The sequence below is a fragment of the Chrysochloris asiatica genome, unplaced genomic scaffold (genome assembly GCF_000296735.1).
Source record: "Chrysochloris asiatica unplaced genomic scaffold, ChrAsi1.0 scaffold00038, whole genome shotgun sequence".
NCBI classification, from domain to species: Eukaryota; Metazoa; Chordata; class Mammalia; order Afrosoricida; family Chrysochloridae; genus Chrysochloris; species Chrysochloris asiatica.
Genome location: NW_006408556.1, coordinates 3,878,785 through 3,901,866, shown reverse-complemented (window position 1 = coordinate 3,901,866; position 23,082 = coordinate 3,878,785). Strand labels below are relative to the sequence as shown.

Here is a 23,082-nt window from a genome sequence, read left to right as displayed (position 1 = left end):
AAGCCCACAGACATACCTGGGCCAACCCCCACTGCCCCAAGTTGGTCAGAGTTGACATGAATGGTAGGGTCTCTGCCAAGCCCCCAGGCTCCTCAGCTGCTAGCCTGGAACATGCTGCTTTTTGCTATCTGTAACAGGGTTTTCCTTCATAGAGGGAACCAGAGCATTCTCGACAACCGTTTGTCTGGGAAGACAGGCTGGTGCCGAGCTTCCTTTAGGGAGATCCCAAAGCTGTGCTAAAGCCCCTTGCTATTACCAGAAGCAGTCTCCCTTCTGCCTCCATCCAGGTAGGTTACCTGTAGCGAAGGCCTTCCCACAGCTGGGGAAATCACACCTGTATGGACGGTCACCTGTATGAGCTCGTTCGTGCACCTGTGAGGACAAGCAAGCACATGATTGAGAGGGACAAGTATATGGCCTGGGCGCGTTGCTTCTCTTTAGGGCCCAGGCTGCTGGCATCCAGATACTGGCCACCTCCTCTACTTGCTTCTTCAGGGAGAGCCCACCTCCTCCAGAGAGCCCTCCAGGTTTCCCTTTCCTTCTTTCATGCTTTCTTTGGTTCATAGCTTTTTGTGCTGACATTTCTGTACACTCATATCTTCCCTCCAGTAGGCAATGAGCAGCTTTAAGGCAGAGACCAGTTCCAGTTAAAACTTGGTGGGGAAGATGGCAGAGCTAAAAGGTGAGCACTGGCAACCTTACCTTTAAATGATGAGCTGTGGTGTAGAGACGTCCACAGCCCTTGTAGCCACAGCGGAATGCTCTGTCCCCAACCTGCTGCCCTTTGCCATTCTGGGGAGCCTGGCTGTCATGCAGAACCTGAGGAAAATATCTTAGGGTCTGATATGTATTTACTCGATGACGGAAGGGGGAGGGTGGGACTCTGGGCCCAGCTGGCAGTTTGAGACCCAATAAACAGGGTTCCATAAGCCTGCTGGGGACCTCTGGGGACAAAGAGCAACCTGGGATGACCCATCTGGACAGGGAATAGACATTGGGACATCCCGCAGATAGACGACTGACCTGAACAGCCACCCTGACCATCCTGATGGATAGAAGGAGAATTAAGTGTCATTGGGGCGGTGATGCTACCAAGGAAAGGGCAGCTCCTCGCCAGCCAGGTAGGCGAGAGGGTCACACTTGAGCTAGGTGTAGTGCCAGTATCCACTGCCTGACCATACACATTTAGGGGGCTGTGATTCTGAATGCCTCCATCATCATTAAAGAGCAAAGATGTCACTTTGAGAACTACAGTGCGCCTGATTCAAGCTATGGTACTTTCACCTGTTTCCTATGCATGTGAAAGCTGGACAACGAATAAGAAGACTGGAAAAGAACTGATGCATTACAATTACAGTGTGAATATTGAATATACCATGGGCTGCCAGAGAACAACAAATCTGTCTTGGAAGAAGCACAACCAGAATGTTCCTTCGAAAGTAAAGATGGTAAGACTTCGTCTCCTGTGCTTTATACACGTTGCCAGCAGGGACCAGTCCCTGGAGAAGGACACGCTTGATAAAGTAGAGCGTCATGATAAAGAGGATGACACGCAAAGAGAGAGGCTGGCACAGTGACTGCAACAATGGTTCAGACATTAAAAACTGTGAGGATGTGCAGGACTGGGCAGTGTTTTGTTCTATTGTGTACATGGTCGCTATGAGTCAGAACTGACTCAGCAACACCGAACAACAACATCATCTTTGCACAGGAGGGGCTCCCTCTCTCCCATCAGAAACATGTGTTCAAAAGGGGCACTAACAAGGGAGTTTGCTGTGTGGATATGCTCAGCTAGAATCAGTTGGTAGCTATAACCAACAAACTGCAGAAACAGGATGTCCCAGGGCAGGGAGCGGTAGGGCCCCACCATTACACACAGCATCCAGTTAACAATTCCTTCCCTTTCATTTCCTTTTCTGGGGACAGTACTATTGTTAAGTGCTGTCGAGTTGTTTCTGACTCATTGCAACCCTGTACAGAGAATGCCAGAGCCACCCACTTCACACCTGCCTCCGGCCTCCTTACTCCTCTTCTTTTCTGGGCAAGGTTCTGGTGGGCCCTTCTCTTAAGTCTTTGTTTCTGGGATGGTGCTGGACCACATTTTGGCTTTTCTAGAAGCTCCTGAAGCAGAACATGGTAAGCCAAATTCACAGTTTGGTTATTCTAATCAGGATCCAGGTCATGGGGTCAACTGGCTGACAACACTTCCTGCACACTTAAAGCAGCTGGTGGGGGAAAAGGGGAAAGGGTCACAGGTGGCCCGACATCCCCATGTCTCACTAGCTCCTGGGGTAATTGGGAGAATAAAGGAACATTAAGGCTGGAAGTGACCTCTGAGGTCATCTGGTCTAATTTCATTGAATTAGAGGCACAAGCTGAGGCTGGGATTGGGAGTGACTCCCACAAGGTCAGACCAGATAGGACAGAGCCAGCACAGACCCCAAGGCTCATGATTTAAAGCCCAATTCCCTTTCTATCAGCAGCAAGTCTCAAAATACACCCCTGGGGGGACAGACAGTGAGCACAGCCCAATGAGCCTGCTGTAAAGTTTTGTGTTTCACTTTGAAAAGACAAGTCGATCTCCTCTTCTCCTCAATGACTGTACAAAACAGGTGCTCTCCAGAGATGGGACGGAGGAAGCCCCTCAGCTTGGAGAGCTCATGGTTCTCTGTACCCATTTCCCTTACCAGCAGGACAATGGCTCTGGCAAAGAGTTTGAACCACCTGACGTTTTGAGAATTGGGAGCCTTCACCGTCAAGCTACTGTGCTGGCTTCGTATTCCAAGAATCCCAGCTGCTCTGTTGCATCTGCCCTCAACATCGTTACTGAGGCTATTTCCTCATATGACTAAATGAGCCACAGAGAAGAAATAAATACAAGAACAGCTGACCTTAGTGGACTGGAAAACTAATAAGAAGTCACTGGCATGGGCTGTTCCAGACAACACAGGGGATTATTACGACAGCCGATGTGAAGCTGGGCCTCAATTCCCACCATCCAGATGTCAATGCTTCTTACAGCTACCACCCCTCTGCAGGGACAGCATCAACAAGGGTGACTGCAAACAGCTGTTAGCAGCCCCAGCCAGGCTGTGACGCACACGCTGAACATGATGTGTGAGGGATGAGATGGGAGAGCTGGGCCAGCAGAGCAAAGAGAGGAGGCATGCAGCCACTGGAGATGGGCATCATCAGCCTGTGTGCTCACCTTACTGGCATACTGCTCCAGGGCCACCACTGTGTCTGCACTGAAGCCCTCGTCATCTTCTGTAGTCAGCTCCTCCAGGCCCACCTCTGCTTGCACGGCCAGGATGGCGCCATCCGACACAGCCACAGGGTGGTGAATGTAGGCAGTGGAGCCATCTTCCAGCTGGACAGCTTCCAGGGCACTGGGGTCATAACCCTCTGCAGGGAATCCCCAGTCAGTCCAGGTGCCACAAGAGGGTAAGAGTCCCCACTGGGACCCAGTTGTATGGTAACCAGAAACACCTATACCCTGGAAGGTTTTCAGCACCGAGTTCCTCCTGCAAAGACTGTTCCTACTGGCCCTTTCCTTGGTGACTAACTCTTGCTGGTCCCCCTTCTGAGGCAGCCTCTCCTCAGGAGGAGGTCTCCTACAAGCACTGACTTTGAACTCACATTCTCCTTGAGGACCTGACAAACAGACATAGTCATTTTGGCCTGGACGACCACAAGAGCTTCCTGACCCCTCTAGCATCCTCCAGACTACGTGACATCCAAGTGTCTGCCTAAGCAGATCCAGCTGTTGCCCACTGGGCTCTCAAGATAAAAACCCAATTCTTCAACCTGACACCGAAGCCTCCAAGTGCTCTGACCCCTGGCTCTGTCTCCAGCTTCCTCTTACTCATTCTGCCCTCACTCCCAGTTCTCTAGCTCATAGGGAACTATGGACATGACATTCTTTCTTCCTTCCACCTCCAAGCTTCACGCACTGCTCCTCCTGTCTGGAACACTGTACCCTGCTGCCGGCCCTCTTTCCTTAGCGAACTCCCCTTCTTTCTTCAGCTCTCAGTTCATCCAACACAGGCTCACAGAAGCCTCTCTGAGTTTGATGCCACTTCATCAGTGTTTCTTTATTTCACTTCTGTTTCCCCCACTAGACTCTAGGACAGCAGGGACTGTGTCTGACAGCATTTTCTCTTGCGTCCTCCACACCTAGTGCAGTGTCTGGGATAAAATAGCTGCTCAAGAAATGACTTGTAGAAGGAATCAACCTTTATTCTTCGGTACCTTATAAGCTTCACTCTTACATAACAGTAACTTTTTACTCCTGGTCTTGGACCCTCAAGGCTGAGCCTTCTGGTGACAGAAACAAGGGCTCATGTGGTATGTACCAGGGAAGGCAGGAGAGGCTATGAATCCAGTTGAGTCTGATGCACCTTAGGGACCTCAGCTCTTGTCCTCGAGTCCTCACCCCATGAGTGTGAAACTCCATCCCCCAACCTCTACCAGTTATGCTTCCTTTCTTCCCTTAAGTGCTAGGGGCTGTGACCCCACCTTTAGGAGTGCGGTGTATGTAGGCCATGCTGCCATCTTCCAGCTGCACGGGCTGTCCATCTTCAAAGGAGAGAGATTCTGGAATGAAAGCAGTGCTTCTTTCTCTGGAGCTCAGGCCATGAAGGGACCCCTCAGTGGAGGCTGCCTGGCCTCTCTCCAGCAGGTTGCATGTATGTGGGGTGCCCTCACCTTTCTGTACCGTCACTTGATGAATGTATGCAGTGGTTCCGTCCTCGAGTTGGATCACTTGTCCTTCAAGTAGTTTCTCTCCTGTGGGGGTGGAAATGGAGAAAAACAGACCAGGCCCAGAAGAGAGCTTGCAACACCTGCTTCTTTTCACCAGCAGAGGCCTACTGACTCTGCGTCTAAGCACAGGTCAAGGCACATTCTTGGAGTCACTGTGCTTCCTGCCTCCCTGGACCTGGGTCTTGGAGGGTCTGAAGGTTAAGCCCTAGACGCCCAACAGTCTCCTCTCCTGTCACTCACAAGACAAAGCAACTAAATGGGGACTTCTGACCTAATGAGAAACTGCTAAGAGAACAAAGGATGCCCTTTGTTATGAATTATGTCCCCCCAAAATATGTGGTATAAATCCTAACCTCTCTGCCTGTGGTTATAACTGAATTTGGCAAAGGATTGTCTTTGCAATGTTAATGAGAACAGAGATACAAAAGAGATTAAACAAGTAAGTAACCAGAGATAAGAAGAGAGATGTCAAGCCACAGGAAGACTGCCCAGGAGCAAAAGCTCTTAAGAGACAAGAACCTTCCTCAAGAGCTGACAGAGAGAAAGCTTTCCCCTAAAGCCAGCACCTGAATTTACACTTTCAGCCTCCAAAACTGTGATAAAATAAATTTTTGCTAGTAAAAGCTACTCATTTATGGTATGTCTGATACAGCAATATTTGATAACCAAGACACCCTAAATAAATCCTGGAAAGGTCCTTGTTGTTGTTAAGTGCCGTCGAGTCGGTTTCGACCCATAGCGACCCTGTACAGGGTTTCCGAGGGTGTAAATCTTTACGGGAGTAGAAAGCCTGATCTTTCTCCCACGGAGCAGCTGGTAGTTTCGAACCGCTGAAATTCAGATATGGTTCATACTAATTAAATAAAAATTGAATTTTTTTGTTATGCTGTAATATTTTCAATATACCTGGGGACACAAAAAGTAGATTTCCTTATTTCCCCAGATGAAAACAGGCCAAGACCCAGTCCCTCCAATAAGACAGTACAGCACAACAGTTAAAAATAATAATGGGTTCTAGAACTGGGCCAGAACTCCTAGGCTTGAATTCTAGCTCTGCCTCTTAGGAGCTGCGTCTGTTTTTGGACAGCATATTTAACCTTTCTTCTTAAACTAGGGATTAAAAGTCTTCTTCACAGAGTTGCTTTGAGGGTTAAATGAAACAACAAATAAAAAATACTTGGAAAAGTGCCAAGTATGTGATCAGACCTCAAAAAACCTTAGCTCTTATTAGAAACATGCCAACCTTGCCCTTTAGAAGACACAGACAGTAGAACAATACGGAGCTACATGAGTGTGAGGAGTATGTGGCCATCTAGGTCATGATCCACTGCCACTGTTGGTAATGCGTCCTTCACTGAGCTCTGATGTCTTCATGTCCATTTCCTACCAAGATTGACTCACCTAAGGAAATAGCACAAGCAATATAAAAATTAACAAGATTCTAGATTTCCTAAGATATTATCTTTCTTTTATCTCAGATCCTTACTGGAAAGCACTTCTAAGAACAAAATGCTCTAAGGAAAGCATTAAACAGGTTCATCCCTATGTCCAAGGAGTCTTGAGAGGAGAGAGGGGAGGAGAGAGGCACAGAGGAAGAGAAGATGTGAGAAAGGGAAGGCGAGAAGGAGGGAGGAAAGGCAGGCAGGAACCTCAATGAAAGTGGTTTGTCCCCTTTTAAAGTCAGGTTTAGAAATTTGAGCTCTTAAGATGTGGGAAAAGGACCAGGCAGCTACTTTCAGCCCAGCTCTCTGCTGCTTCCCTATCAGGAGAATCTCTATAGCCTTGTTCCCAAAGCGAGTCTTCTCGGAGTCAGTAACAGTCCTATGGGCTGGCTCAAGTTAGGTGGGACGGAGACAGGAAAGTAGTAGGAGAGAAAAGAGGGCGACACGAGGAGTGGGACTCACTCTCTTCCCTTCCATCTGTGAACAGAGGCAACCCCTGCATCTGAATACTCTACCTGTCCTGGAGAGGCACCAAGCTATTTGGGATTTGAAGCATCAGCAAAGCTTTTACTAGCAGAGTAGGTATTGCTTCAAGGCAGAAAACAAAATGTTGAAGAGAGTTAATCTATACTTTTCTCTAACAGCCACAGGCTTCAATGGGGAGAAGTGGGTGGGGAGAAGTACTGAACAAAGTGGCCCTCACGTCCCAATACACGGTAGTTGGTTATACATCCCCACTTAACACAAGAGTTCCAGTGCAGCTATTAACAATGTAATCTTCTACTCTCAAGTGTCAAGGTTTGAACAGTACATTTTATGTTCACCCTAATTATAGAGAAAGGAACGCTGGTAGCATAGTGCGTTACGAGTTGAGCTGTGGTCAGCAGTTTGAGCCCACCAGTCACTCCATGGGAGAAAGATGAGGCTCCTGTAAAGATTTATAGCCTCAGAAATCCTACAGAGGATCCATGTGAGTCAGAACCGACTCCATGGCACAGAACTACCACCATCATGATATAGAGGAATCCTGGTGTGGTGGTGTACGGTAAACACTAGACTGCTGACCCCAGCATCTGTACTACGGCACAAGTCAATAAACCCTACTGTTAACTATCACCTTTGTTTGTGAGTTACTGGGGTCAGGAGAAAGTGGTTGATTTGTGAGGTAGCACTATATGCCAAGCACATCTTGGTGTGGCGCTGTAAGATAAGCACTGGACAACAAGGTTGGTGGTTCAGACCCATTAGCCACTCCTTGGAAAACTTATACAGGGTCATTATTAGTCACAACCAACTCTATGGTGCTTAACAACAATAACAATTACAGTGAAGTCTCATAAAATTTTAGGATATGCTGAGTAAGCTGGGCTCCAACAGAGTTTGATAGAGACAATAGTGCCTGAGTCAAGAGCTCCTGGGGACTCACCAGTGTTTCCGAGGAAAAGTTGATGGGTTTGAACCAGGGACTGTGTGGTTAGCACTTAACAACAACAGCAACTCCACACTTCCTAAGTTTTTCCAGTCATGGTGCTGAGACTGAAGCAGAAGGGCAAGACCTGTGGTGGTAAGTCTGTAAGAGTATTCCAAAGCCTCAAAAAGTTAAAACATGGGACTATCATATTACCCAACAATCCTGATCCTAGATATATAAACAACAGCAGTGAAAACAGAAATCTGTACACCAGTGTTCATTAGTGACAACAACCAACAGGTGAAAATGTTTAAGTGTCCATAGACAGATGAATGGACACATAAAATGTGGTATGTACATACAACAGATAGTACTCAGCCATAAAGAGATTGGAAGTTTGTTGCAGACTGTGTGTAGACTATACAGGCCTCAGGCTCTCAGGAACAAATGAGGCCACTGGCAGTCAATAGCAAATTGTTTTTCATCTTAGTGTTCAGTTATATTTATTAATTTAATACATGGGGCCCTTGATAATCCACAGATGAATGTGATATTTTCTTAAAGCCGAAGACTGTAAAGGTTTCAAAGGTCAAGCCTTTCTCCAAAGGATTAACTAAAAACATCTTAGCTACTTCACAGTTCTTTGTTCTACAGACAAAAAAGCCATCCATCCACCCTGAATCTCTCCCAAGTGTTAGCTATTCAGCCAAGTTCCTGAAAACCTGGCTCAGGAAGCCGAAACAGCAGGACTCCACCCAAGCTTTTGTCCTTACCTCTCACCTTCCCCCAACTGAGCTCAGAGGCTATAGATATGTTAATTGGGCATGAGAAACCAAGTTGCGGGCCTGGGATTCGAACCAGCGAAGTACAATGTAAAGTTACCTGAATGTCTGGAAAATTACTGATGCTAGCTGTATCCTGTTTCAGTCTCTCCCAGCTTGGTGTGAAGCTCCTCCCCTAAATAAAACAGGCCCAGGCCTGTCCCAGGTGTGCATTACAAGATGGAGGGCATGCAGTAAAGACTGCAGGGCAGTGAGTTGCTGCCTGCAAAGGCCACAATGCCTGTACTCCCAAGTTTGCCCACCAGTGATGTATCTACCCTGGCTTTGGGGTGCCTCATTGTCTCCCTTCTTCTGTCTGTCTGTGTATTCTTTTGCTATCTCTATCGCCGCCAGGTATCTCCTCCTCATGAACTGAACCCCTATGTTGAGGCCGGTCCCCGACAGAAGTTCTGTTACGTGCTACAACATGGATGAACCTTGGAAGCATTATGTTGAGTGAAGTGACTCAGTCACAAAAAGACAAACATTGTATGAGCCTGCCTACATGAAACAGGCAAATGTAGAAAGATCAAAGTTTATTAGTGATTATCAGGGGTAGAAGAGTAGGGAAAATGAGAGATTGAAGCATCAGCAAAGCTTTTGCTAGCAGAGTAGGTATTGCTTCAACGCAGAAAACAAAATGCTTTCTGAGGGGGCATTTTTATTAAGTTGGTGAAATGTAATAATTGTTTAATTTCAAATGTTTTGTTATATACAAACTGATAATGCCCCCAAGAGAAGTTCCATTATCAGAGAATGCCGCCAGTAGGAACACACACATCGCAGACAGATCTCGATGAGAATCTTTTTCAAGAGGAAGCCAGTCACACTGTCATATGGAAGCACTTGCTGATGAGACTGAGGGACTGAGCTCTAGTCATCATCAGGACGCAGCCATCTAAAATGAAACAACTTCTATGCAAACTCGAAACTAACTAATCTACCATGACAGTGAGCTCACATGAAGGAGGGCAACATTGCAGTGACAATGCAATCACAATGGTGGCACTCACAAACTCCAGAAAGGCAACAGAAAGACTATGACTCAGGCAACATTAAGGTAGGTGCTTGGCTGTTAACTAAAAGCTTGGTTCAAACTCACGAGTTTGCTCTTCCACAGAAGAAAAGACCTGGCAATCTGCTCTCCATCAAGACTACAGCCTAAGGAACCCTAGGGGGCAGTTCTCTTGTGTCATATAAGGTCCCTACGAGAATGTAGATGAGAGAAAAGACATAGGCGGTGCCTACTGTGAGGGTGATGACCCCTGGCCTGAAGATGCTTAACCCTGAATTGATGACAAACTGCTTCAAGAAAACACTGATAGATTGGACAGGGAATATTTGGAAAGTAAAAGTCATAACTAGTATTGTGTTCATTCATTCCAGAAATATTTATTCCAGAAATATTTATTAACTACACACTACATGTAAAGGCCTTTCAGAGGCCTTGGTTCCAATGGCTTGGGATTTCTGATTTTCCAACTTGCTTAGATGGCATTTTATTATAAAGAGTTCCCTTTTTATTAATCACCACATGAGATTCACATGCAAAGCAAGTTGTGCTGGGGAAGGAGCTGACAGGTGGCAGGGTAGAGTGGTGGTGAGACCCTCAGAAGTGGGCACTCCTCTCCAGAGGCTGGTGGGCAGGGTCCTGGAAATACCAACCTTTGACAGCTTGCTGGACGTAGGCTGTTGTCCCGTCACTGAGGGTCACCGTCTGCAGCCCCAAGCTCTCCATGGCAAATTGTTCCTCGTGCACGCAGACATGAAGTTGGCTTCTGACCAACACTGGGAGCCACAGCTGAGGTCTGAGATTTTCTTCTAAGTCACAAATCTGAGAAAAATCAATAGTGTCACATGGTAAGTTGCACAGCTTCCTTCAACTGCAAGGATACACAGGGAAGGAATGAATGAGGCCAGCCAAAAGAAAAAGGGACAGATTCTTCAAAGTTGAACACTAGGGATCGGTACTCATGAAGAGTATTAAAAAGATACACATTTAGGAATTCTAAAAGTTGAGCAACAGAAGAGAAACATGCCAGCCAGATTGGCTGTCAAGTAGAAGTAAGCGCATTCATCAAAACCACCTTTAAACTCACTCCTTAGAAGTGAGGTGCCATTGAAGGCAGACAGTCAACCCCATGGTCACTAGTGCTCTCCTGTACTTAGACCCATCTAACCACTGGCCTACTGACCATCCTCACTGACATCCCTCATGTCACTCCTCCCTACCTGTGCCACTTCTAGTAGCCTCTACCTTAGCATGACACCTCCATCCACTCAGAAATGATGGAGTCATCCTTGAATCCTTGCTTTCCCTTAAAAACCCAAGAACCTTTTCATACTATTATTTAGTCAGTTACCTCTTGACTATCTATCACATGAGCCTCCCAGATAAACTCTTTCCTATTTCCATTCCTGTCAGGGTGAAGTGTAACCCTAAATACACCACTTCCCAGAAGAAAACCCTTCAATAGTTTACTTTTGCACTTAAAATCTACCTTGCAAGCAAGGCTGGGCCACAGGTGTAAGTTCTTACTGCTAACTGTTCAACGCTTGCTGCCTACACGAGCCTTTGGACTCCAGTCTGGCTGTGGCTCCCTGTAGTTTCTCCAAAGCCTCATATATTGGGCTCTGCACAAAACCTTGCTGAGTGAATCACCAGGTTGTCATGTATGAGGTGGGAAACACTGTAACTTCATGCCAGCAGGACTTCCTCTTGCTTGGTTACAGCATGAAGCCAGTTTCTAGTTGTACACCCACACTTTGTGAAACTTGCAGGAAGCCCACAGTCCCTGTTCTAGGTTCAGTGACTAAGATTCTTTAGATCAGCAGTCCACAGAATTCTCCTGGATTTGGAATCTGGACTTCCCACTTGCATTCTTACTACCCACCAGCTAATCTCCTCCATCAGTGCTGCCCAAATAGTTTTCATGGCAGGACACCCAGTGAGAGGTATTTATGCGTGTCACACTGTAGATGCTGTAGCTTGAAGCCAGAAGTAACCATCTGAGGCTCCTGTGGCTTTGAGGGCGAAGCAGATCAGTGTCTTGGCTTAACTAAGCCCAGTGCTGTTTAGGATGGTCTATCCTAGGCTTGGACTCTCAATTAGATTTATTCATCCATTCTCTCCAAACATTTGCAGAATGGGATAAGCTCCACTACTTTTACTACTGCTATTAGTCACAATGAATACAACTGTAGAGCTAGCCATATACCAGGCATTTTACATAGGTGGGGGGCTTCAAAAAGTTCATGGAAAATGGAATGAAAGATAATAATTTCTCCATGAATTTTTTTTTTTTTTAGTGTTTTATTGTGAATTATATGATAGTTTACATGTGAGAACATTAGTTTTACATTCATTCTATCGGATATCGTATCATTGCCATGGTTACAATCCCCTCCATGCATCATCAACCAACAAAAGGGTTTACCCTGCAAGCCTGCTCCCAACACTACCCCCCACCCCCCAGTCCTCAGCACACAGTCGCTCTCCCTCTCTGGATCTAAAGTCCCCAGCTGCACCACCACTCCACATCATCGTCTCTGCCTCCATCTCATGCATCACTGCTTCTCTGGGTAGGGTCCCACTCTTGGCTCTTCTCTGTTGATGGTGCTAGGGACCTCCGCTCCTAGACTGGAGAGTTAATCACTCCCTTCCTTGCTATAAAATGTCTACCTTTACATTTCCAACCCTCACAATCAGTCCTGATAACAATTGTTCACTATTGTATCACAAGAGACCCATCTGCATTTCATTTCATCAACTCCACCTAGACAGATTGGATACTACTCACTGGAGATTCTGCTTTCCTCCAGGCCCTCTGGATCTAGGTTCCCTCTTGAAAGCTTGTAAGCCAGTCACTTCTTGCCTTTGTAGTCCCCTCTCCCCCATTTTGGGTAGCCAATGTCCAAGTTGCCCATCCCTGTCTACTCTTGTGTGTGGAGGGGGTGGGAATGATTCTTGCTGTAAGAATTTGTTCCCTCTTTTAGCTACTGCTTCCATAGGTGTAGGTCAAGTTCATCAAATTGTATCAGATTACTCTTTTTTTCCTCTTCTTTCTTCTTCTAATTGAGTTCTGATCATCCAGTCATTGAGGCCAGGTCAAGTGGGTATTAACTGCAAGTGTGGGTGTTCTTGTGCATATGTCCTCTCTTTTTATCAGCTGAACGCTTCACTCTCCACATTGTAGGACTTAGCTCGCCACTTCATTGCTGTTTTTCCCTCACTTCCCCTTATCAGTGACGAGCATAGTCACCAATCAGAGCGTGTATTCCCACTGAGTCTTAGTTTTGGAAGGGGTTTTGTATTGAGGGGACCCGACCACTTGCCCTGATGTTTCCTGGGTAAGCAACTTGTTTGTTCTTGTAGTAGTAACAGTCTGTCTGCCTCTATTGTTTTGTACTTTTCCTGTAGGTCTTTCTTTCAAGAAATATCTTCTATTCTTCTAGCCATTCCAGGCTGGTCTGCTCATCCTTTCAAGTGGAAATTTCCCATCTCTGGAGATCTGGATGTGGTTCAGGCTTCTACCTATAGTCTTATGTATTTCCATGATATTTTTTTTTTTAATATTTTTGATTATGAATTATGTGATAGATTACAAAGATAATTAGTTCTACATTCATCCTATGGTATATCATTTCATACAATCCCCTCCATGCATCATCAACCAACCAACCTCCATCTCAGGCATCACTGCTTCTCTGGGTAGGGTCCCGCTCTCTGCTCTTCTCCCTTGATGGTCCCAGGGACCTCCACTCCTAGACTGCAAAATCAATCACTTCCCTCCTTGCTACAAAACGTCTACCTTTACATTTCCAACCCTCACAAGCAGTCCTGATAACAATTATTCATCATTGTATCACAAGAGACCTATCTGCATTTCTTTTCATTACCCCTGCCTAGACAGATTGGATACTACTCAGTGGAGATTCTACCTTCCTCCACACCCTTTGGATCCAGGTTCCCTCTTGAAAGCTTTTAAGTCAGTCACTTCTTGCCTTTGTAGCCCATCCTCTTTGGGTAGCCAATGTCCAAGTTGCCCATCCCTGTCTACTCTGTGTATGGAGGGGGTGGGAATGATCCTCGCTGGAAAGATTTGTTCCCCCTTTTGAGCTACTGCGTCCATTAGGTGTAGGTCAAGCTCATCAAATTGCATCATGTTAATCTTTTTTTCTTCTTCTAGTTGAGCTCTGATCATCCAGTCATTGAAGCCAGGTCAAGTGGATATTATCTGCAAGTGGGGTGTTCTTGTATATATGCCCTCTCTTCTTATCAGCTGGACTCTTCATTCTCCACTCTAGTCATCTGTGGCTATGTCACTGACTCTAGGCCAAAGAGTCCCCAGGTCTTGCCACACTGCTGGCCAACCAGGTCTCCACCTGGGTTCATAGGAGTCTACTGAACATTGTAGGGCTTAGCTCGCAGCTTCATTACTATTTTTCTCTCATTTCCCCTTATTGGTGATGAACGTGGCCACCAATTAGAGCATGTATTCACATGAGTCTTAGTCTTGGAAGGGGGTTTGCTCTGAGGGGACCCGACCACTTGCCTTGATGTCTCCTGGGTGAGCAACTTGCTTGTTCTTGTAGTAATCAGTTGGTCTGCCTATATTGTTTTGTATTTTTCCTGTCGGTCTTTCTTTCAAGAAGTATCTTCTGTTCTTCTAGTAGCTCCAGGCTGGTCTGCCCGTCCTTTCAAGTGGAAATTTCCCAACTCTGAAGATTCTGGATGCTGTTTCAGGATTCCACCTATGGTCTTATGTAATGCAGAGGCTCTGCAGGAAGCCCCATTTTAGGTATTCCAATTAGTTACAGGCAGAAGACAGACTTACAAGCTTTCAATGGTGATATTTCTGGCTCTTTCTTTCTCTCCCCTTCCAGTGTCTATTTTATAATGGTATGCAAGGGAAACCAAGATTCAAAAGGCAGCCAAGCATCTTAACATTATTTTCCCCCTTTTCCCCATTCCAACCATGTCTCAAACCTGTATCCCAGAGTCCTGTTGTTCCGAGGTTGTGCATACATCATTATTTACCTCTGTCCCACTTAGCCCATGCAAACCTGCCTAATTGTTCTCCCATCCTCTTTGTTCTTCCATTCCTGTCCCCCTTCTTGTATATTGCTCCCGTCTCCAGCACCCAAACTATACTGTGTCTATTCCCTGCCCTATGCTCCACTTTCCTCTCCCTCCTGTCACCCCACCTCCCACATCCCAGCAACTAGCAAAGAATCTCCCCCCACTTTTGTATGGGTTCTTTTTCTTAGTCTTTTACAGTAGTGGTCCTCCTATGCAGTATTTCTCCTTTTGTGACTGACTAATTTCACTCAACATAATGTCCTCAAAGTTCATCCAGGTTATGCGGCGGCTTGCAGCTTCCTTGTTATTCTTCAATAACAATAATATTCCACTGTGTGTCTGTACCACAGTTTATCTATTCTTCAGTTAATGGCCACTTTAGCTGTCTCCATATTTTTGCTATTGTAAATAGTGCTGCTATGAACATTGGTGTGCATTTATCTACTTGTGTTATGGCTCGTATTTTTTACAGGTAAATACCAAGTAGAGGAACTGCTGGATAATAAGGCATTTCTATTTCCTCTCCATGAACTTTTTGAAGCCCCGATGTATATTAACTCATTTAACCCTTATAACGACCTTATAATTATATACTATTATCACCATTTTACAGCTGAAGTAATTACGGCCCAGAGAGGCTAAGTGGAGTCCTAGAGCAGAGCTGTGGGATAAAGCACTGAACTGCAAGGTAGGTAGGTTTGAACCACAAGGTTGGCAGTTTAAAACTTACTAGCCACTCCTTGGAAACCCTACAGAGGGTTGCTATAAGAACCAACTCAACAGCACTTAACAGCCTGTATATTGCCCAGTACAGAGGTTCTTGCTTGGAGCTTATAAACACTGAAATCGTCTGAAAATATTTTTTGGAATGTAAGCCTGTGCAATTTTCTGAAGAGGGGAATTCAAGATTGTCCACCAGTCTTACAGGATTTAAGAGTAAAGAATCAATGGTGTAGGTGGGAATTCTGACATCTAAACACATGTTAGAATCCTGGCAGTGACCCCAACCTCGCCCACATCCTTGATACTCCTAATTAGGCCTCTACTTCACAAAGGTTTTGGCCCTTGGACTCTTCCTCTGGCCTACAACCTTCAACTTTCAATCTGACAGAGAAAATATTTTGGTAGCCTGTTTTGTAGTAACAACATCTCTTCTAAAAGGGGAGAACAGTGAGTCTATGATAAGCACTGGATCGTGAATCACAATTGAACCAACAGTTCAAGTCCACCAGCTGCTCTGCAGGAAAAAGATGAAGCTTTCTGCTCCTGCAAATTTTTACAACCTTGGAAACTCTATACAGGTTGGCTATGAGTTAGAATTGACTCAACAGCACTTAATAGCGATGAGTCCGAAAACAAAGTAGCTTTAGGCTGACAAGGGATTGCAAAATGACTTCAAATCTTCACAGCTGGTCCCTGTGTATACTGCAGCAATGGTTAGTTTAATTTAGCCCTTTTTGGGGGTTTCCAAGGAAAATCAGTGGTATGCTTACAAGAACAGACCCTGCAGTTAGCAAGCCTGGGATTCCATCCCAGCTCTACCTTTTAGGAGCTGTGTAGATTTGGACAAATAACTGAACTTCCCTGAGTTTCAAATGCTCCTTCTAAAAAAAAAAAAGATGGGCATAATAGTGCCATGTGCTTCAGAGGTGGCTGTGAGGATTAAATACGTAAGCATTCAGCAGCACTGACACATAGAACCAAACCCAACAAACCCACTGCCTTTGAGTTGATTTCCAACTCATAGTGACCGGATAGGACAGAGGAGAACTACTCCTTAGGGTTTCCGAGACTAAATCTTTAGACAGCCTTATCTTTCTCCTGCAGAGCAGCTGCTGGGTTTGAACTGCCGACCTTGCGGTTAGTATTCCAGTGCTTATCCTACCGTGAATGTACTCTGCAAATACTGGTTCTGAGGAGGAGGACAAGTAAGAGTTGCCTACAGGGAAATACTTTGAGGCACACTGTATTTTCAAATGGTAGCCAGGAGCTGGGGCAACAGCCCTGGAGGAGGAGGCAGTAGAACTGGCTTCTAATCTTGTTTCTAACTCCTGTATCTGTCTCATCAGTAAAATGACACTTTGGACTAGAAGACCCTAAAATCCTTCCCAGCGTTCATGTTAATTAGATCTATCACATATATGAGGGGGCTTCAAAAAGTTCCTGGAAAAATGGAATGTAAAGGATAATGGATTTCTTCCATGAACTGTTGTAAGCCCAACCCCCCTTAACAGGTGCCAGGCATTATTCAAAGTACATTACCTATATTAACCCTTTCAATCTTAAAACAAAGTCCTGGTGTGGTACTATAGAATACACACTGGACTGGTCATTGACAGGTTGGTTCTTCTCGGAAATTGTACAGGGTCGCTTTGAATCAGATCTGACTCAACGGCACTTAACAACAACTCTTAAAAATAAGCCTATGAGGAGGTTGTCGTTGTTTGTTAAGTGCCGTCGAGTTGGTTCCGACCCATAGCGACCCTGTATAGGGTTTCCAAGAAGTGACTGGTGAGCTTGAACTGCCAGCATTGCAGTTAAAATGGCTTTGCCGTCCGGCTCATTCACCCACAGTGTATCATTATTCTAATTTTATAGATGAAGTAACTGAGGCTTAGAAGTGGAGTAATTTGCCCAAGGTCACACCTAGCCAGTGCCGAAGTCAGGGTGTTCCGCAGAGTGTTTCTGTTGATATATGGTGCATTTCTTGTAGTGTGCCTTCTGTTAATCCAATGTGCCTGACACACTGTAAGCACTCAAAACACTTGCGTGTTGGCTGTTTAATTTCTGTCTCAACTACTCATACGTTCATCTTGACCTGCCCATGACAGAAGGAACTGCTGTGGCCATATTTTCCCCAAGAACTCTTCTTAGACACAAGGAAAAAAGTGCCTTTACATGTTCTCGCACCAAGTAAATAACCCCAACTCATTCCATTTTCCTCCCTAAACCTCAAAATCCAAATTTTTACAACAGTCTGCTGTCGCTCTCTGACCCTTCCCAATTTCTGAAACTTCTCTCCAATAGAGCCTGACTGCGTCTGGTGAGAAGGATGCTTCAGGGCTGCCACACATGTACCAGTGTCCAGCCTGTCACCTCTCTCCTTTTCCTTTAAGAGATGCTTCTCTCTGAATACTCCTGTCTAGCAACAATGACACTAGTAAAGCCAAAAAGAGGATTGCTACTGGCTTAGGTGGATGATTGAGCAGCTTCCTAACCCTCATGGCCCTTGAAGAAACGGTGGAGGAGGCACAGGGGCTGCCACTCTTTCTTCCTGGGAGAGTACAAGATTCCCAGTTATCCAACAATCTGGGATCGGTGTAGGGGAGAGAGACAAGTGGGGGTGGGGAGATGATTAAGTGTGGTGATGGGGGCAGAAAGTAAGCACCATTGACTTTTCCAGAACTAGCAGATTGGTTCTGTCTGTTGCAGTTTTAAATGAATTTAACCTATTGTTAGGTCGCTGGGTGGCACAATTTATTTGCTCTCTGCTGCTAACTGGAAGGTTGGTAATTCAAGCCCACTCAGCAGTGTCATGGAAGGAAAGCTTCCATAAAGACTACAGACAAGAAAACCCTATGGAGCAACTGTACTCTGTAACACATGGGCTTGCCATGAGCTGGAATCAACTCCAGGATAGTAGGTTTTTTGTTTGTTTAAAGCCATTGTTGGCACTGATGCAGAAAAACGGTTATGGTTTCATAACATATCAATGTTTCTTGATGGAAAAACTTAAAATTATAATCATTGGGGGGAGGGGGGATAACAGGAAAACTTTTTGGATATTTTAGATCTTTAGGTCTCTCCATTAACAAAACCAAATCCACTGACACTGAGTCAATCCTGACTCATAGTTACCCTATAGGACAGACTAGCACCATTCCTAGGGGCTCCAAGACTGTAAATCTTTACAGGAGCAAATAGTCTAATCTTTTTCCCAAGTTGATTTGAACCACTGACCTTGTAATTAGCAGCCCAATGCTTATAACTCATGCATTACCAAGGGTGCCTTTCCATGAAACAAGATGCACTTAAATTAGTTCCTCAAAGCAGAAAAACAGGGATGTGAAAGACAGGAAACTAAAAAGCAGCCATGTTGTTGTTGCTGTTAGGTGCCATCGAGTCAGTACCAACTCATAGCGACCCTGTGCACAACAGAACAAAACACTGCCCATAGTATCTCCGTGTTTCTCGAAAGATAGGAAAACTGGAATAGTCATTGTATCTGTGTTTTTCCACTTTGCCACATTTGAGACCTCATTTCATGTGGTCCCAAGTTGGGCTGTGCCACAGCTACAAGCTACCTGATAACTATTCTGTCCTCTTTCACTAACCAAAACTCCCAGGACTTTTGGAACAAGACTTTCTGTACTCTGCCTCAGTCAGTCCAGAAAACGACTGTAGTTAGAAGCCAAAAGAAAAAACAACAACATTTGCTTGGAAAGAAAATAAATGTTCAGCTTTGACCAAAAAAAAAAAAAATAAATAAAATTATGACTTAAATTTTCACTCAGAAAAGCCCTCAGTTGGAAATAAAGCAAACATCTCACAGAAGACAAAGAGGCATTAGGTTGGGGAGGCAAAGGCTGAGGAGACAAGTGGTAAACAAATTAGAACCAGATTTGGAAGAACTACAGTAAAATGATTCAGTATTTGTTGTTATGGAAAGATACTTCAATGCACACACAAAAACCTACTGAAACAGACTTGGTTCTGTGGGTTTCTAAACACTAAAGGGAAAACAGGAAATTAATAGCAGAAACCTGCATTAACATAACATAAATTTAAAACATCAGTTAAACATCTTTTATAAAAGGCAATGATTTAAAAACTCAAATCACTGTAAGTATGGTTTCCATTTGGCTACTGCAATTTTTAGATTGGATTTAGTCACAGAAAAAGAGCAATTAAGTAAAGTGGATTATATTTACAATTCCAAAAGGGCATTGAAAATGCAGGCTGCAATTCATTTAAACTAAAAATAATTTGAAAAATCTAATTTTTAGTCATACACTTAAGAGAATTTTAACATCTTAGTAAACACCTACTGCAGCAATCATGGTTGAGTTTCAAGTCCACCCTCAGTCCACGAAAAGAAAACTCCAGAATACAGACATTTTGGAAGGATTATCCATGGATAAGGAGTTCTGGTAGCACAATGGTTAAGAGCTATTAATCACTGGCTCCTGACTCAAAGGTCAGAGGTTCGAACCTACCAGTTGCTCCACAGGAGAAAGATATAGTAGGTCTACTCCCATAAAGTTTTACAGTCTTGGAGACCCTATGGTGTAGTCTTACTGTGTTCTACAGAATAGGAACCAACTCAACAGCAATGGGTTCTTTCTTTTTTTAAAACAAGGATAAACTTACATATCAATGAGTAAATACGCACAGATATTATAAAGTTACATCTGAATTGCTTCTAGAATTCAGGTTGGGGTCACCACTGGCTTGAGAATGGCTATTTGGAAATTAAACATTTGTGGCGCTGTGGGTTAATGCGCCAAACTGCAAAGCCATTTGAACAGCAAGGTCGGCAGTTCAAACTCACCAGCTGCTCCTTGGAAACCCTATACAGGGTCACTATGGGTCGGAACCGACTTAACAGCATTTCACAACAACAACGTCAGCATGTAAGGAGGGACTGGGTCATTGTAATCACACATGGTTTAAAAGTATCACTTTAGGACAAAAAGCTTAAATTTCTATTTCATCAATTCCTCAAAGTGGAATAACACCTAAATCTCTGCTAGGGAGACAAGCTAGTTTGGGAATTTTAAAACAAAAGAAAACCAAGTAAAATGAAAAGGTGGTTAAAAAAAAAAAAGATGGAACTTCTGGCAAGGTAGAGAGAGGAGTAGGCAGATGCTACACAAACTCTGCAACAAAGACACGAAGGACCAAAAGAAAGAGACACAGAGGACAATTCTGGAACCATGAGCTTCAGAGGAAAGGTTATTATCGAGAAGTAGGCTGAATACCTACTGAGAGGAACAGGGCAGTGAAAGAAGGAGAATGACTGGTGAACAGACTGCTGGTGACACGCAGCACGGCCATCATAAACTTTTTCAAGCAGCTTTGGAGAGACAGATTGTTGGCTTGATGCCAATTCACATGAGCAAAGAAAACGGTGCAATTCCTTTTTGGTCCACATACTGTCCTGGGAAAAGGACACAGGCCCCTACCCTCATCTATAACCATAGCAGACCCTGCTCCTTGAGTTCAGTGCTGACAGTTGTAAGCCAGTATGAGGCAGGTGCTGGCTGCACCACCTTGGTGCCTAGCTCCAAGCAGGCTCTGATCCAGACCTACAGAACCCACAGAGTCTGTAGACCAGAATTGGACTAGCAGGAACCCTCATAAATAGCCACCTTTCCCCTAGCTGCCTTCTGCTTCTCACAGACACTAAACTAGCAACCTGAAGGGCCTCCACAAACTACTTGCAGATAGGGTGCCCTAAACATAGACAACACCTAAGCCTACAGAAACTCCAGGTAGGGCCAGGAACTCAACCATCCAATCCATCTTTCACCCACCTCATGAGCTCCTTGACTGGCAGGAGTCCCCAAGAATGGTATTTGTCCTCTTTGGGTGCAACAACTATACTCGTTTTTGTGTGTTTTTCCTTTCATTGTTTGTTATTTTTTCTCTCCTTCCTTCTTCTTTTCCTTTGCTTGATTTTTTTTTCCTTTGCTTGATTTTTATCATTTGTATCTCTTATTATTATTTTTTTAAAAAATATACACTAGTAAGATAGCGAAACGGGTAGACGTACAGTGAGGAACTCCGTCACCAACAACACAGAATACTGGACCAAGGAAGCTCAGGGGATGGTGCTAGAACTCTGAACCACATATAAAGGACTATTTAGAAGATTGGAAGGCTTACAGCTAGGGGAATTTGTAGCAGAATCAAGAAATCCATTGCTTTCTAATTCAAGACGCTAAGCTACTCTCGGAGCTGCCATCTTGGAAAAGACCAAGTTGGGGAAGGATCAAAACAGCCACGAACACCTGACAGAACCGTAGAGATACAGATGTGGATATTCTTTTTTTGGTATCTGTTCATTGGTCTCTTGCGATCTGCGCACCTCCATTCTGGTGACTAGAGGGGATACCTGAGCGAATGGACACCCCACCCCCACCACTGGAGGGTTCTACTACGCAAGTACACAAATCTCCTCGAAATTTAAAGTGACAGTTTCCACTTAAAACCAAATGGCGTACTATTCAATCTGTCTGGACGGAGCTGATGAAAGGTGATACAGATGGATAACTCGTGATACTGTAGTGAATAATGCTTATCAGGAAGGACTATGAGTTGGAAATGCAAAGGTAGAAGTTTTGTAACAAGGAAGGGAGTGATTAATTCTCCAAGATAGGAGCGGAGGCCTCTGGGACCATCAACGGAGAAGAGCCGAGACCCGGACCCTACCCAGAGAAACAGAGATGCCTGAGTAGAGACAGAGATGATGACATGGAGTGATGAAGCGACTGGGGACTTTGGACCCAGAGAGGGAAAGGGGCTGTGGGCCGAAAACTGGGGAAGTGTAGGGGGGCGGGTTTCTGGGATATACCCTTTGGGTGGTTGATGATGCATGGAGGGGATTGGAACCATGGCAATGAGATGTTATACGATGGAATGAGTACAAAACTAAAGTTCTCCCATGTAAACTATCATATAATTCACAATAAAACATTAAAAAAAAAAAGAACCAGAAACTTGGGAAAATACAGGAAAGAGTAAAGAAGAAAATAAAAAACTACTCCTTGAATCTCACCATCTAAATATAACCACTGTTAACATTTTTATGTATACGTCAAAAAAAACAACAACAACCAAACGGCCACCACTTGTCTGTCAGTTTGTCTTACTGTGGTGGCCTGTGAGTTGCTGTAATTCTAAAAGCTATGCCACCGGTATTTTAAATACCAGCAGGGTCACCCATGGGTGGACAGGTTTCAGATGAGCTTCCGAAGACAAAGACAGGCTAGGAAGAAAGAGTGATTAACTACTTCCAAATATTTAATCACTGAAAACCTTATGAATAGCAGAAAATACTATCAGATATAGTGCCAGAAAATGAGCCCCTCACGTTGGAAGGCACTCAAAATGTGACTGGGGAAGAGCTGCCTCCTCAAAGTACAGTTGACTGTGATGACCAGAATGGCGTAAAGCCCATGGGAGAAAAGCCTGTGGGACCTTCATTTGCTGATGGGGCACAACTCAAAATGAAGAGAAACAGCTTTAAATATCCACTGAAAATTGGAACATGGAATGTACAAAGTATGAATCTGAGAAAATTGGAAGTTGTCAAAAATGAAATGGAACACATAAACATCGATATCTTAGGCATTAGTGAGCTGAAATGGATTGGTACTGGCCATTTTGAATCTGGCAACCATATGGTTTACTATGCCGGGAATGACAAATTGAAGAGGGAATGGTGTTGCATTCATCATCAAAAAGAACATATCCAGATCAGTCATGAGGTACAATGCTGTGATAGTATAATATCCATGCGCCAACAGGGAAGCCCAGTTAATACCACTATTATTCAAA

The 23,082-nt window shown here is 44.6% G+C and overlaps 1 protein-coding gene across 1 annotated transcript in view; it reads right to left on the bottom strand.

Moving 5' to 3' along the window:
* The window catches only part of ZNF76 (zinc finger protein 76), a 46,647-nt gene that overhangs the window by 4,188 nt on the left and 19,377 nt on the right, over positions 1 to 23,082 (bottom strand). The window contains exons 2-7 of the mRNA XM_006860560.1: positions 10,104 to 10,272; positions 4,708 to 4,788; positions 4,519 to 4,596; positions 3,209 to 3,405; positions 703 to 819; positions 297 to 372 (exon numbers count right to left, since the gene is read on the bottom strand). Of these exons, the coding sequence (XP_006860622.1) occupies positions 297 to 372; positions 703 to 819; positions 3,209 to 3,405; positions 4,519 to 4,596; positions 4,708 to 4,788; positions 10,104 to 10,176 (622 nt within the window). The 5' untranslated portion in view covers positions 10,177 to 10,272. The remainder of the gene's footprint in view (positions 1 to 296; positions 373 to 702; positions 820 to 3,208; positions 3,406 to 4,518; positions 4,597 to 4,707; positions 4,789 to 10,103; positions 10,273 to 23,082) is intronic.